The following is a 15562-nucleotide window of genomic DNA, read 5'->3' on the forward strand; positions in this document are numbered from 1 at the left end:
CGGAGGACGCGATGGTTTCCTATTTAGAATCGAAACCGGTGGCACTGTGGCTGATGCTCCATCTTCAAGTCTACAATGGCTGTACTCTATTCTAAGAGAGACGAATGAAAGATAGAATTTGCCAGGACGGGCCCGGGCCCCCGGCCCTTTGACTGACACATGGGTGAACCCCGCGGGAACCTGCATGCAGCACTGCTTATCGATCAGATCTGGACACCCATGGCTGGTCTATCTTCAGCGTCAGATAGCCCTCAATAAGTGTTAGGAGAAAAAGTAGTTTACGCCCTGTTGTGGTCATTTGAGGCCTTTCTCGAAAAATCGCGCGGTTATGACGGCATCGCGATGATCTGAATACGAGGCACAAACTTTTCCTTATATTGGCCTTTCAATTCCATTGCTTTTCGCTCTTTCAATCATAACAATACCCCACTAAACCCCTCTTAATAAGTCTCCGCAAAGTACATGGCAACATGGCACCCCCACAATGCTCCAAGCACACCAACTAACCCAACAGACCGCCAGAGAAACCTATTACCACCAACGATACAACCATGGCACCCCCCAAGAAAGATAAAGAAGTCCCGTCATGCTTCACCGACACCCATGGAGTGATCACTTCAACAATGAATGACCTCCCAGGCTACAAGATCAAATCCGTACTCGGTACAGTCTACGGTATCACCGTGCGAACAAGGAACTGGGGCGCGGACCTGGGGGCAGTTGTGCGATCAGCTGTCGGAGGCGAGATTCGATTCTTTACCAGTTTGATGTACACATCGCGTGAAGAAGCGCTGGAGAGGCTGGTGGGCGAGTGTATGAGTCGAGGTGGAAATGCGATTATTGCGGTGAGGTTTGATGTTGCTAGTTTTGGTGCATGTTCGCAGATTTGTGCTTATGGAACTGCTTGTCTGGTTGAGAAGATTGAGGAGGGGCTTTGATGGGGTTTCTGTAGGTATTATGTCGACTATTTCCCTCCTGTCCTGCTCTCCTGCTTGACCATCCCTTTTTGGTATCCTTCTGTGTATACTCCTTGTCTCCCTGGTTACATGGGAGGATGTTCTAGATATCTTTTCGCGCATCTTTCTGGACATTTTTCTGTAATGTTCTTGAGCGACGGCGCCTCTAGTCTGTTATCGAGACAGGGTTGGAAGAAGCTTTGATGCCAATTTTCCGGTGTCCATGGCACTGCAGGCCAAGGCAAACAAGCCCTCGACCTCAGTTCTTGTCGGGGGTTTGGCGGTCTTGGAGTGCACGACTTCGGCCGCCAAGATAAAGAACTAATACAGCGTGCGACTTGGCTCACTGCCGTCGCTTATTCTGACGTTATTACTTATCTCGCCTCTGTGGGGCCTCGGTTTTGGACCTGGATATGAGTCGAGGTGAGTCTACCTCGACCATCGCCTCAATCTCACCCGCTGCCACATTCTATCAGCCACCTGGCAAAGGCTAGCCACACGCCTATAAGTATCGGCGAACGTCCGAAAGTGTGTTTGAGCCACGACTGCCTTGTCAACCGGTGCTGCCCAGCTTTTCCCCGTTGCGCCAAGTCTCGAGTAAAAGGTTATTAACCGAGGCTCGCACTCTGATAGACGCTCGACGCCGAAGCAGGTTCCCAGGCCGTAACGAAATACGAATGTCATGTCCTCTCCCCATCTCATCAAAATATTGACTACAACAACACTCGCTTCATGATCGTGGGTTCAATGGCCAGCGTGAAATAGGCTAAATCAACAACCCCCGGCAAGCCCTATACCGAGACAGATCGGTGTGCCGATCATGGCAAATGCGAATGCGAATGCCCCGGCATAGAAGGCAGGAATCCGTCCCGTGAGCCTTTGCTCGCTTCGACTCCGGAGGGATGTGGGTCGCGGGGAGGCCCAGGTGTTAGGTGGTCTCCAGAGAGCTCCACAACCCGGTCTGAGCAGATCAAGGCGGAGTTAGTCTAGCCCGGACGATTGCAGAATAAGAGGCAAAGGCAAGCGCACACAGGACAGATTCAAATCGTGCACTCCTGTGTGTCGATTGTATAAACGGAGACTCTCCGAGCGCCGTGGCCGAAGTGGCGGCACAGAACCAGGGTAGGAACGACGATCCAGGGATCCGGGGATGCGGAGATACCAGTCTTGGCTGTAACTGTATATCCGGACCACGAGGCTGATAGGCCGAGAGGAGCGTCAAAGGATTCAGTCAACTCGAAGAATTTGGAAATGACGGCGATACGAGCCAATCTGGATCATCGGGGTACTTTGACTGGGTGATGTGGAGAGTTGGAGATGTGCTGCACGACGTCGGACGTGCCTGGCAGCAAGCCGCGTCTATAGTTGGCTCCGGCCGGCAACGTTAACACGTTCCAAGGGCCCCAAGAATCTGGATGACAGAAGTAAAACGAGAAGAGCTGGTCCATCGATTCCCAGAAGGTGCAAAGATCGGCGCCTGTTTCGTGCCAGTCCCGAACTAGAGCTGACCACCACATGCTGCCAGCAAATAGCAAAGCGTTTGCGTCCCTGGATCTCGAGGAGCGGGGTTTAGCCCCACGGACCAAGGCCCAAGATGTGCGGGCGGATGAGACCAAAGGCTAAAAAAAAGTGAGAGTGTCACGATGTATTTAGAGTCGTGTTTTCCCCCATTCTCTTTCTGTTTCCCCCCCCCTTCCCTCCGAACAACTCGGCCCCGACACGTTCCGTTCCGCTGTGGCACGCTCCCTCGGTTCCTAATTTTTATTTACCGAGTGAACGCCATGGCAGAAACTCACAAGTCTGAACACACGCCGGCGTCCTCGCCGGACGTAGAGGAGGACATGAGTATCGGGCGTTACATCGCTACACGCATTCCCACACTCGTTCCGCCGATGAATAAGGCGCCGAATCCATTCAAGGCGGTGACTCTACTCAACCGCCAGCAATGGCTATTTTTTTCGGTATTTTTTTTCTAGAGCTCGTCTTGCACGTGGAATACTAATTCTGTTTAGGTCGCGTTTATTGGGTGGACATGGGATGCCTTCGACTTCTTCACCGTCTCTCTGACAACGACTCAGCTGGCCAAAACATTCAATACATCCGTCACCGATATCACATGGGGCATCACATTGGTGCTAATGCTGCGATCCGTCGGTGCAATCATCTTCGGAATTGCATCCGATCGGTGGGGCCGCAAGTGGCCGTTTGTGGTCAATCAGCTGCTGTTCGTGGCTCTAGAACTGGGTGCTGGTTTCTCTCAGACGTATAAGCAGTTCCTGGCGTGCCGTGCTCTCTTTGGTATTGCTATGGGTGGTCTTTTTGGTAATGTTGCTGCCACGGCGCTCGAGGATTGTCCCTCAGAGGCTCGTGGTATTATCTCGGGTTTGCTTCAGCAGGGCTATGCCTTTGGCTATTTGCTGGCTACTGCTTTTGCGCGTGGTCTGGTCGATACTACTTCCCACGGATGGCGCCCGCTGTACTGGTTCGCTGCTTGTCCTCCCGTGCTGATCATCGCCTTCCGTCTGTGTCTGCCGGAGACGGAAACTTTCCGCCGGAGACAAGCTGCGCGTGAGGAGGCTCGTGGTGGTGTGGCTGCTTCTTTCATATCCGAGGGCAAGGTTGCGCTGAAGCGTCACTGGCTTTTGTTGATTTACCTGGTCCTGCTCATGGCCGGTTTCAACTTCATGTCTCACGGATCGCAAGATCTCTACCCTACGATGCTGGAAACCCAGTTTAATTTCTCCAAGAACGCGGTGACTGTGACGCAAGTGGTCGCGAACCTGGGAGCGTTGACCGGTGGTACACTGTGCGGATGGGCGAGTCAGATCTTCGGTCGCCGATTCTCCATCATCGTGATCAGCATCGTCGGCGGCGCGCTTCTCTACCCATACACCTTTGTCACCTCACACAATGTCATAGCAGCGGCTTTCTTTGAGCAGTTCATGGTGCAGGGCGCATGGGGTGTCATCCCTATTCACCTAATGGAGCTGTCACCCGGTCCCATTCGCACTTTCGTTGTCGGTACGTCCTACCAGCTGGGCAACCTCGTGTCGTCCGCTAGTTCGACCATCGAGTCGACGATCGGCGAGCGCTTCCCCCTCCCGGCTACGAAGGAATCAGCCCACCGCTACGATTACGGCAAGGTCATCTGTATCTTTATGGGTTGTGTTTATGCCTACACCATCATCGTGACCTTCATCGGGCCTGAGCGTCTCGGTCGTAATTTTGATGCGGAGCACGATGCCGATCTGGCGGTTGTGGCTGCACACCGTGGAATGGAGCGTGACAGTGACCCGGAGAAGGCGACTACTAAACAGGTGGAGTAGGATGGTGACCTGTTTTTTGACTTAATGATGTCCACCCCTTGGGATACCCTGATGATATGATGGCCGGATGCCAAGTTGCTTATAAGTGACATGTACATGCGATACGATTGCTCCTTTTCGCGACGATATCAATGGATACCTATGTTGCAATAGAACGATTTGATTCGAAATACGGTTGCCGAGTATCGATATAGAGACGATATAGGGCCAAGGAACGATTAGCAGTAGTTCCAAGCAATCGACCCACTGGGGCTGCAAGCACAGACAACACGATCTGAATCTGCTTAATTTTGGACAAAAGTCAACCTGGCAAGCTGCCAGTCCGAGGGTTGAAGGGTTTGTTCATGTTAGGAGTAAAGAAAACATTTCGTTTATTAACGTACCTGAGTATAAAATGTGCAGGGGAAAGAGACGAGGATTGGAAAGTGTGTATCTATAGAGCGACCGGGGCGAAAACCCCGCACTCAGGTCTCACGGTACACGACATACGAGCCGATCTCTTACTACGTTGGCTGGGTGTGAGATCAGGCTAATTGTGGAGGGTAAGTTAGGTTATTTGCCGGGATTATGCCTGGGCGCCGGGTACGGAGTACACAAGTACATAACCAAGTACATGTACCTTATGCCAAGACCTGTTCAGATATAAGCTGGTCACGCTATTCACCCGGCACGGTGACAGGAGACCCAGGGCCTAAGCTACCGAAAGCTTGAAGAGCGTTTAAGAAACAGGTTAAAGTCTTTTTTGGCCTTGATTCGATGTGATCGCCTCTCGTACGCGTCCTGCAGGTACATCGTGGATTTTATATGGTTGCCTTCGGGAATCGTGACCATGGCTAGCAAATTGATCAGATCACCTAGGAGCAGAAATGGAGAGCGGCAGTTGATACCCGTCCACTTAGCGACCTACTTAGCGCTGCTTAGGGCAATCTCTCACCTCACTCTACTCCGTAGTCGATAAGGCACGGTAGGTCTCGACTGGGGTGACACCCGCCAACTGCCAAGACCGAAGATACCAATTCCGTCCAAATGCTCAAGATCCAAAAGCCCCAATTCCCTCTCAGTCTGATTCTAAACCTTTAGTACCTTTGGAAAGGAAACCTACAGGTACATCCCAAAGGTGTTCCTTGTTTCTCCACAAAATACCAGTCAGGGATTCAGGTACCATTTTTTTTTCCCTCTGCCAAGTCTCGAGCCAAACCCCGACCAGAAACCACGTCTTTCTCCTTGGGAACTTGACCTTCCGCATTCCTGCAAGTCGAAAATTTCCCCCCTTCCACCTCCCTCTCTTCTCCCCCCTCCTCTCCTGCTCTCACCTATTGGGTCCTGCGTGGCCCTGTGCCAAGATCCTTTCGGTGTGCTGGATGTGTCCCGACTCCGCCTCCTTCAATGCACAGACGCTCGTCTGGCTCCCCTGTCGCGGACGACACTGAAGATTCCCCGACTCGATCTCCAGAGGACCATGGCAATGCCATCGAGACGAACGACAAATCTCGGTCGCAAATAGCCAGGCACGGCACCAGTTTCGATCTTCGTCGCGATAACGGTTCCTCGAATCCGCGCTCGCGGAATTCGAGCCTCTGGCGCACCCCCTCGTCCCAACCCTCCTCCAACGATACCAAAACTATGCCATTGGGCTCGCCCCGGCTTCCTATGGAAGCTCCCTCTTCCGATGGCCGTCGCGCGCGCCAGTCTCGTCTGCGCAGTCCTTGGTCCATTTCCATCCTCACGGCATTCACCACCGTTGCCGCCGTCGCGTTTCTCTTCTCGATCATGCGCTCTTTTGCGAGCAGGCAGGCTGGCGGAGATGGTTGCGGTGTGCCGATGATGAGTCCTACTTTTATTCGGATGCTGGAATTCGACACGGAGCATACCCGCTTTGCGAGCAAATATAACCTCTTCTTCTACCGAGAAGAGGGCGTGGACCCGTATACTCAGGATAACATCGGGGTAAGATATCACCGACGAGCATATAGCGTTGCACTGGCTGACTGTGATTAGTTAAATGGCGTTCCAGTGCTTTTTCTTCCCGGCAATGCTGGCAGTTACCGGCAGGTCCGATCCTTGGCCGCGGAGGCCTCCCGGCATTACTACGATATTGTTCGACACGATGAGGACCGCCATGCGGCCGGAACCCGCAGCTTGGACTTTTTCATGGTGGATTTCAACGAGGATATGGCCGCATTCCACGGGCAGACGTTGTTGGATCAGGCAGAATACGTGAACGAAGCCATTTCCTATATCCTCTCCCTCTACCACGACCCACGACGAACTCGGCGGGATCCGGGGTTACCGGACCCCAGTGCGGTGATCCTGATCGGTCACTCTATGGGTGGCATTGTGGCTCGCACTTCCCTGACCATGGCCAACTACCAGGCCAACTCGGTCAACACGATCATCACCATGTCTGCGCCGCACGCGAAGCCTCCCGTTTCCTTCGACTCCGACATTGTCCATACCTACAAACAGATTAACGACTACTGGCGTGAGGCCTACTCGCAAACGTGGGCAAACAACAACCCGCTGTGGCATGTGACGCTGATTTCGATTGCCGGTGGTGCGCGCGACACCGTGGTTCCTTCTGATTACACCAGCATTACATCCCTCGTGCCCGAGACGCATGGATTCACTGTTTTCACATCTTCCATTCCTAACGTCTGGATCGGCATGGACCACCTCTCGATCACCTGGTGTGACCAGTTCCGGAAGGCGATTGTCAAGTCGCTGTTCGAGATTATCGATGCCCGACGCCCGACACAAACTAAACCGAGAGCAGAGCGCATGCGAGTGCTCAAGCGGTGGTATTTGACTGGATTGGAGTCCGTCTCCGAAAGAACATTAGCCCAAATGGAACCGAATACTCTGTTGACTCTCGAAGACAACGCCAACACGATTCTGGCTCAGGGCCAGCGGCTCATCCTCCGCGAACTGGGCCTGCAACATGGCCCTGATGTGCGACTGTTGCCGATTCCGCCTCAGGGTGTCTCGGGTAAGAAGTTCACACTCATTACAGACCAGACTCTGGATAAGCAGGGAAATATCGAGGTGCTGTTTTGCAGCGTCTTCCCGCTGAACAATGGCCGGTCAACCGTCTTCTCTATGAACTTGGATTTCTCTGGCGGGACTGTGGGTTCGACCCGGTTGGCTTGTAAGAATGCGGCGGAAGACGTTATTCACCTTCCTGCTTCGACTCTGACATCGCGAAATGCGTGGGAGCGTGTGCCACCATTCTCCTACCTTCAGTATGATCTGGAGGGTCTTGCAGAGCACCAGTTCGTGGCCGTCGTGGACAAAGCCAACGTGCGAACGCCCGGCTTCTTGGTCGCAGAGTTCTCGGACAGCTCAGATTCGATGATTCGAGCCAAAGTTGGACTCGGCAGTTTGCTGGGTGCAGGCCTCAAGATGCGGCTCCCTGCTAACAGGCCCATGCTCACCGAAGTGCAAATTCCGGCATTGCACTCGAGTCTTCTCGACTACCGGCTCAAGATCACCCGGCACCCTGAAAAGGAGGAGCTCTTCGCTCCGCTGCTTCGGCAGTCAATTCCTGACCCTCACGAGTCGAAGTTCTTTGTGAACGTCGATGAGGTCGATGTCAACCTGCACGGCATCGCACCCTACATGCCAACGCCGCTCCGCGAGCAAGCCTCGAAGGGCGGGGTGTCGTTCCAGCTCTGGACTGACCCCAGCTCGGGCTCAACGGTTGACATTTCACTGCAGGTTGATATTGCCAGCAGTCTTGGCGAGTTGGTGATGCGATATCGCACTGTCTTTGCTGCTTTCCCGCTGCTGGTTGTGGCTCTTGTGCTCCGCAAGCAGTTCCAGATCTACGATGAGTCTGGTTACTTCGTCCCCTTCGCCGATGGCCTCGATCGCGCCTTGCGCACCTCTCTTCCGTTGTTGTTGGTGGCCATGTCGCTTCTGGCATCTTCTCTCGCCACCTCGAAAGCTCTCCCTCAGTCCGATGACCCTTTCCATTGGCGCACCAACTCAACCGAAACTCCTCTTGACTTTACGAAGAACGATCTTCTTCTGGGATCACAAGATGCATTTTTCTGGTTCCTTATTCCAATTTTTGGGGTTCTTAGCGTTGGCGCTTGCGTGTTGGTCAATTATGCCGCCCTCCTTCTCGTCAACATTTTCTCCGTTATCTATGGAGCCGTGAACAGCAAGTCGGGCTATATTCGACGCGAAGACCGAGGAAATCTCCCGATCTTCAGCACTCCTAGCCCTCGACGACGCGTGATTCACACCGCTGTCCTGCTCATTCTCGTCTCAACGATCATCCCTTACCAGTTTGCCTACATGGTTGCGTGTATCGTGCAGCTGGCGACATGCGTACGGGCGCAATGGCATGCCAGGGAAACCAAATCCGCCCAGCACATCAATTTCAACAACTACGCGCAGTCCATCCTCATCCTCATGTTGTGGGTCCTGCCTATCAATGTGCTGGTGCTCCTGGTTTGGGCCCACAATCTCGTGGTGCATTGGTTCATGCCATTCTCCTCCCATCACAACGTGCTGTCCATCATGCCGTTCCTCCTCCTCGTCGAGACCATGACTAGCGGTGCGATGATCCCGCGGATCATGAATCGGTAAGTTCCTCTGCCTTTCCCCCATGTGTACTATGCTAACATCAACAGTTTCAAACACGTCACCTCAATAATCTTCTTCGCCATCGCCATGTACTCCGCCGTCTACGGCGTGACGTACGCCTACCTCCTCCACCACCTGGCCAACCTCCTCGCGGCCTGGTTCGTCGGTATCTATTTAGTGGGTAATAATTTCTCTCCGCGTCGTCTCTGGCGCATCATCGACGGCGACGAACTTCCCGCCGAATCAGGGAGCCGCCACGTTAAGAAGAAGCCGTGAGAAAAAGACAGAGCAATCATTAATCATTTTTTGCCTTTACTTCGCACTGGAGTTGCGCATCTGGGAATGGAGTTTGAGCGGTTTACTTGTACAGACAATCCCCGCGATCGGTTATCAGACCTGGCAGCACCAGAACCCCGTAAATCATTACTAAGGGTTCTGCGCGACCCAGAAATCTGGATCCGATCCACTACCTCCACCCAAGGCTGATGTTCCGGGAGTGACACTCGACAGCTTGCTACCGGACTTGGATCTCTGGACGCTTTGGAGGTCTTGTTTATATACCAGCCCCTTTTTTGTTTGATTTCCTTGTTCTATCGATCTGGACATAGAATTCTGGGTGCCGGGTTTCGGGCGGGTTTGGTTTGACTTGCGTTTTTTGTTGTCGTTGATAGATCCAGACCCGGCTGACATAGTAATTGTCTACACTTATTATTTTTCATTCTTGGGTATGGAACCTAGAGTGGCGTAAGAGATACAGATCTGGTCTGATAATCCACGAGCAAGGCTCAATACCGGCTCAGTCGTACTTCCTGGGCCTGTCTCGGGGATCTTCCTAGATGGTACAATTTTCCTCTCATGTTCTCCGTTCCCTGGCCGAATTAGTCCGGGGGATCTACTCAGAAGGTTCATTAAAGACATATCGAGCCCCTTTTTCTTTTTTTCCCTTCTGAGTCTAGAGATGATAGGTTGGCACTGTCCAGAGCACCCGTGGGCAGTGTATCAGAGAGTAGGCCTGAGCGTCAAGGCAGGAAAGGGGCAGCGCTTTGACAAATTAATGGCTGAAAGGGGCTGGCCATAGGGTAGTAAAATTACGAGGCTCATGGACAGGGGCAGCGTCAGAAAGGGGCCGCTGAACGCCAGAGTTACAACCGCTATTAGGAAGTACCTCGGGGTCCAGAGAAGGCCGTCACCTGGAGTAGAGGCTATACATACAGACTACGTGGATCCTGCCCCAGATTCAAATCCCGCAGGATCAAAGAAAGGGGGTGGGGACCCGGCAAGGACGTCTTTTCCCCAGTTTCGCAGCAAAAGGGCGATAAGGCCAGCCCTGCCACAGCCCCATAGAATAGACAACTGGGGCGCGATACCATGCGGATCCACCCCCAGACTCCCGAGTCGAACTACAGTACATAGCAAGGTCAAATTATATAGAATAAGTCCACGGCCCGGTACAAAGTTACCCTGTAGAGTAGATTGACTTCAACGCGACGTAATAATCTCCCCGGCAATCACACGCCACAGATACACTGATGAAACCTGATTCCCGATTACTCGATCCGGCTCGCTTCCAGAAAAATCGGGAGTGAAAGTTTCGCGCGGGTGCATCGGAACCTCGATACGAATCACGCCTAGCCTACGGCCAGCCCGATGGGAAAACAATAGTCTTTTTTCCCGTACAAAGTTTGACTGGAAAAATCCAATTCCGTTTCTGGTCACAAAGCACCGAAACAGCAAGGGCCGAGTTAGGCTTTGAGACCCACTGGCCGGTTGACCCGAACGCCATTTAATTCATTTTTCGATTTTTTTTTTCGATTTTTTTTGGATTTTTTTGCCACCCGGGTGCTTTCGCTTTCGCGGGGGATAAGGGATAAGGTGACGGGGAGTGCAACCCCGGGTAAAAGAAACAGATTTTTCCTTGACTAGTCTAAGTATAGAGTATGCAGGGGCTAGTTTCAAAGAGAAAAAATTTCAATGCAGTCCGCGATAAGCGATAAGGGGGGTGAAGCGGTGAGGATGGAAAGGGCGGTGTTGCGCAGTATCAAACGTACTCTACATGCCATCTGCCTGTTTCAGTTGACTTGGTGACGTCCAAGGCTGGATATATCCCTAGATACCTAGTCCGTGATGTGTTTTCGTCCCGTCACGTATCAAGGACCCCATGTACCCCTGAAAATAATAAATCTTGACTCGGATTGCTTGCCCCGGGGGAACCTCGCCGATCGAAGCCTGCAGATCAATCTTTCCTCTCCGACTTTTCATTTCTTTTTTATTTGATTAGATTTGATTGAAATTTTTTATTTTTTTTTATTCCTGAGCTGTCTCGTCAGCTTACAGGGCAGCTACAGGTACATGTACAAAGGTACAAGTATGACAGAGACTGATCTCCCGGACATTACAGCTCAGCCCTGGAAATATGTATCAGATTTGGAACGGACGGACAAAAACGGGTCTACGGGTGATGGTTCTGGTAACTCTAAAAATACTGTCGGGTGCAAGGCTTCTCGAAACCCATTTTCGAGATCCTTGATTGGACGTCCAACGGCCGGGATAGGACTGCGCCACCCGATCCTGAAAGTGGCGAACTGGGAGAAATGGCAGCCATCGTCGCCCTGCAGTACTGGTAGTATGTACTAGCTGCGGCCATGCCCCGGATTCACCCCTCGGAGCAGCCTAGACTGAGAACTGCATGTGCCTCGAGGGTCGGATCCCTAGGTATCTAGCGAGCCGCCGAAATAGTCATGTACCCGAGTAGTAAAAAGAAAAAGAAAAAGAAAAAGGACATCGAAATACCTAGGCGGACCGGGTACCTAGGACAGCTGTGTAGTGAATGAAGGGAGACGGTAGGAAGATGTCATCTTCACTGATTCACCACGGAAACTGCCACCAGTCCACCACGACAATTTCTTTTTGTTCCCAGCAACGGGCCGGACACCAATAAGCATCGAGGGATTCGGGAGGACACTCCAGTACATCCAATCGGGGCCTAGTGGATAGTCGGACTAAACCGATTCCGGGTTTAGTGCGGGACGCCCGCCGCTCAAAAAAAAAAAATTTTTGACCCAGGTTTTGGGCGGCGAGGGGCCACACAGCCGATAAATATCTCGCCCCCCCTTCTCCCCTCCTCCCTCTCATCCTCTCCTCCGCATCTTTTTGTCTTCGAGGTCTGGTCCTCACTTTCTTTTCTGTTTTTCAGGTTCTGCATAGACAGAAATAGACCAGCTCTTACACACGAGCGCTGCGTCCTTGGACAGCCGACGCAGTTGGGCACAGCTCACCACCAAGATACCCATAGAAAAAACTCTTTCTTTATAATTTTTGTTTTTTCCAACCACCAAAATTTCCGCCAAAATGCCCGCCGTCGACGTCGCCTCTACCCCCGCCGTCTCCGGCAAGGAGACCGCTCAGTCGGTCTCCGTCCTCGAGGATCTCATCAAGAACCTCAACATCTCCACCAGCGCCGATGAGGTCAACGCTGCCGCCAGCAACCTCGCCACTCTCTTCAGCGGCCCCATCCCCGAGCAGACCCTTCCCCTGAAGGCCGTCGAGACCTTCAAGAAGCAGCTCACCAACAAGAAGGATGCTATTGCCCGTGAGCGTGCCCTCGAGGGCATCCGGGCTATCGCCTCCCACCAGACCATCGCTCCCGGTGTTGAGCCCCACCTCGTTTCCCTCCTTCTGCCCGTTCTCAACGCGGTCGGTGACAAGGTTACCCCCGTCAAGGAGGCCGCCCAGAGCACCGCCGCCGCCATCGTTCAGGCTGTCACCGGCAACGCCGTCAAGGCCGTTGTCCCCCCCATTCTCGAGTCTCTCCAGACTGCCCAGAAGTGGCAAGAGAAGATGGCTGCTCTGACCTGCCTTGAGGCCCTCATCGAGACCTCTCCCGCCCAGCTCTCCTTCCAGGTCCCTGCCCTGATTCCCGTCATTTCCGAGGCTATGTGGGACACCAAGGCCGAGATCAAGAAGGCCGCCTACGCCACCATGGAGAAGGTTTGCGGTCTCATTGTCAACAAGGATATTGAGCGCTTCATTCCCGAGCTCATCAAGTGTATCGCCAAGCCCGAGAACGTCCCCGAGACCGTTCACTTGCTCGGTGCCACCACTTTCGTTACTGACGTGACTGGCCCCACCCTGGCCATCATGGTTCCCCTGCTTGACCGTGGTCTCGTCGAGCGTGAGACTGCTATCAAGCGTAAGTCCGCCGTCATTGTCGACAACATGTGTAAGCTTGTGGAGGACCCCCAGATTGTCGCTCCCTTCTTGCCCAAGATGTTGCCCGCCCTCAACAAGAACAACGAGACCCTCGCCGACCCCGAGGCCCGTGAGAAGACCAAGCAGGCTCTCGACACCCTCAGCCGTGTCGGTAACATCAAGGATGGCAAGATCCCCGAAGTTTCCACCGCTGGTGACATCTCCACCGTCTCCGCTATCCTCAAGGAGATCCTCGCCGAGAAGAAGATCTCCAAGGACGTCATTGCCAAGTCCGAGGCCGTCATCAACTACATCGGTGCCATCGCCGGTCAGCTCGTTGACGAGAAGGACAGCGACAACACCACCTGGATCCAGAACTGCTCTCCCTACATCATCGCCGTCGCTGGTGAGGCCGAGGCCAAGAACATTGCCGAGATCCTCCGCAAGAAGGCCTCTCCCGAGGCTGCTGCCGCCGACGAGGTTCCCTCCGATGAGGAGGATGGTGTTGACCTTTGCAACTGCACCTTCTCCCTGGCCTATGGTGCCAAGATTCTTCTCAACCAGACTCACCTTCGTCTGAAGCGTGGTCAGCGTTACGGTCTCCTCGGCCCCAACGGTTCCGGCAAGACCACTCTCATGCGCGCTATCAACAACGAGCAGCTTGAGGGCTTCCCCAAGAAGGATGAGGTCAAGACTGTCTACGTCGAGCACGACCTTGACGCTGCCGATACCGAGCTGACTGTTTCCGGCTGGACCATCAAGAAGCTCCAGGAGGTCGGTCTCGAGCCCGTCGAGGCTGAGGTCCGTGACAAGCTTGTCAACGAGTTCGGCTTCCAGGAGTCTCAGCTCGATGGCTCCATCGGTGCCCTGTCTGGTGGTTGGAAGATGAAGCTGGCTCTGTGCCGTGCCGTCTTCGAGAACCCCGATATTCTCCTGCTCGACGAGCCCACCAACCACTTGGACGTCAAGAACGTTGAGTGGCTCGAGAACTACCTCAAGTCCTCCCCTTGCACTTCCATCATGGTCTCCCACGACTCTCGCTTCCTTGACCACGTCATTCAGCACGTTGTCCACTACGAGCGCTTCAAGCTCAAGCGTTACCGTGGTACCCTCTCCGACTTCGTCAAGAGGGTCCCCTCCGCTCGCTCCTACTACGAGCTCGGTGCCTCCGAAATGGAGTTCAAGTTCCCCGAGCCCGGTTTCCTTGAGGGTGTCAAGACCAAGTCCAAGGCTATCATCCGTGTCAACAACATGTCTTTCCAGTACGATGGCACTCCCAAGCCCCAGATCAAGGACATCACTTTCCAGGTTTCCCTGGGTTCCCGTATTGCCGTCATCGGTCCCAACGGTGCCGGAAAGTCCACTCTCGTTAACGTCCTGACTGGTGAACTTATCCCCACCGCTGGTGATGTCTACCAGCACGAGAACATCCGTATTGCCTACATTAAGCAGCACGCTTTCGCTCACATCGATAACCACCTGAACTCTACCCCCTCCGAGTACATCCAGTGGCGTTTCCAGACTGGTGAGGACCGTGAGACCATGGACCGCGCCAACAAGATCGTCACCGAGGAGGATGAGAAGGCCATGGACAAGATCTACAAGGTCGAGGGTACCTTCCGTCGTGTCATTGGCATCCACTCTCGCCGCAAGTTCAAGAACACCTACGAGTACGAGATCTCCTGGTCTCTGGGTGACAACATCGGCATGAAGTCCGAGAAGTGGACTCCCATGATGTCCAACGACAACACCTGGTTGCCCCGTTCCGAGATTATCGTTTCCCACCAGAAGCAGGTCGCCGAGGTTGACCAGAAGGAGGCCCTCGCCTCCGGTCAGTTCCGTCCCCTGGTCCGCAAGGAGATCGAGCAGCACTGCGCCAACTTCGGCCTCGACGCCGAGCTGGTTTCTCACTCCCGCATGCGTGGTCTCTCTGGTGGCCAGCGTGTCAAGGTTGTTCTCGCCGCTTGCTCGTGGCAGCGCCCCCACGTTATCGTCCTCGACGAGCCCACCAACTACCTCGACCGTGACTCCCTTGGTGCTCTCTCCAAGGCCATCAAGTCCTTCGAGGGTGGTGTTATCATCATTACCCACTCCCGTGAGTTCACTGAGAACCTGACCGAGGAAGTCTGGGCCGTCAACCACGGTCTCATGACCCCCTCCGGCCACAACTGGGTTCAGGGTCAGGGCTCCGGTCCTCGTCTTGACGCCAAGGGCGATGACGAGGAGGACAAGTTCGACGCCATGGGTAACAAGATTGTCGTCGAGAAGAAGAAGAAGCTTACTGGTATGTTTTTCCTTTCAATCACATTAATTGCAAGGATCAATGCTAACCTATTCCAGGCTCTGAGCTCCGCAAGAAGAAGAAGGAGCGCGCTGCCCGTCGCAAGCGTGGTGAGGAGGTCTTCTCCGATGAGGATGACATCTAAGTTATCTAACTCGGCAGAGGTGCTTCGTTACGGAGTTTTTAATGCTTTGATGAATTTCTTAGTTATTGCTGAGAAC

The 15562-nt window shown here is 53.6% G+C and overlaps 4 protein-coding genes across 4 annotated transcripts; all 4 read left to right on the forward strand.

The window, feature by feature from the left end:
* Positions 1–551: 551 nt before the first annotated feature.
* On the forward strand, positions 552–938 carry N7498_010351 (YbjQ family protein; the record flags this gene model as incomplete). The annotated part of the gene is made up of 1 exon (XM_058457407.1): positions 552–938. One exon carries the CDS (start codon positions 552–554, stop codon positions 936–938), a length of 387 nt encoding a protein of 128 aa, XP_058304306.1.
* Positions 939–2737: 1799 nt separating this feature from the next.
* Positions 2738–4282, forward strand: N7498_010352 (sugar transporter family protein; the record flags this gene model as incomplete). The annotated part of the gene is made up of 2 exons (XM_058457408.1): positions 2738–2917; positions 2969–4282. The coding sequence occupies 2 exons, from the start codon at positions 2738–2740 to the stop codon at positions 4280–4282; spliced, it is 1494 nt and encodes a 497-aa protein (XP_058304307.1).
* Positions 4283–5668: 1386 nt separating this feature from the next.
* N7498_010353 (GPI inositol-deacylase) lies at positions 5669–9148 on the forward strand (the record flags this gene model as incomplete). The annotated part of the gene is made up of 3 exons (XM_058457409.1): positions 5669–6229; positions 6281–8871; positions 8920–9148. The coding sequence occupies 3 exons, from the start codon at positions 5669–5671 to the stop codon at positions 9146–9148; spliced, it is 3381 nt and encodes a 1126-aa protein (XP_058304308.1).
* Positions 9149–12220: 3072 nt separating this feature from the next.
* Positions 12221–15486, forward strand: N7498_010354 (putative translation elongation factor eEF-3; the record flags this gene model as incomplete). The annotated part of the gene is made up of 2 exons (XM_058457410.1): positions 12221–15344; positions 15401–15486. The coding sequence occupies 2 exons, from the start codon at positions 12221–12223 to the stop codon at positions 15484–15486; spliced, it is 3210 nt and encodes a 1069-aa protein (XP_058304309.1).
* Between the last annotated feature and the right edge of the window lie 76 nt (positions 15487–15562).

The sequence above is a fragment of the Penicillium cinerascens genome (genome assembly GCF_028974065.1).
Source record: "Penicillium cinerascens strain IBT 15544 chromosome Unknown scaffold_4_segment0_segment1, whole genome shotgun sequence".
NCBI lineage: Eukaryota > Fungi > Ascomycota > Eurotiomycetes > Eurotiales > Aspergillaceae > Penicillium > Penicillium cinerascens.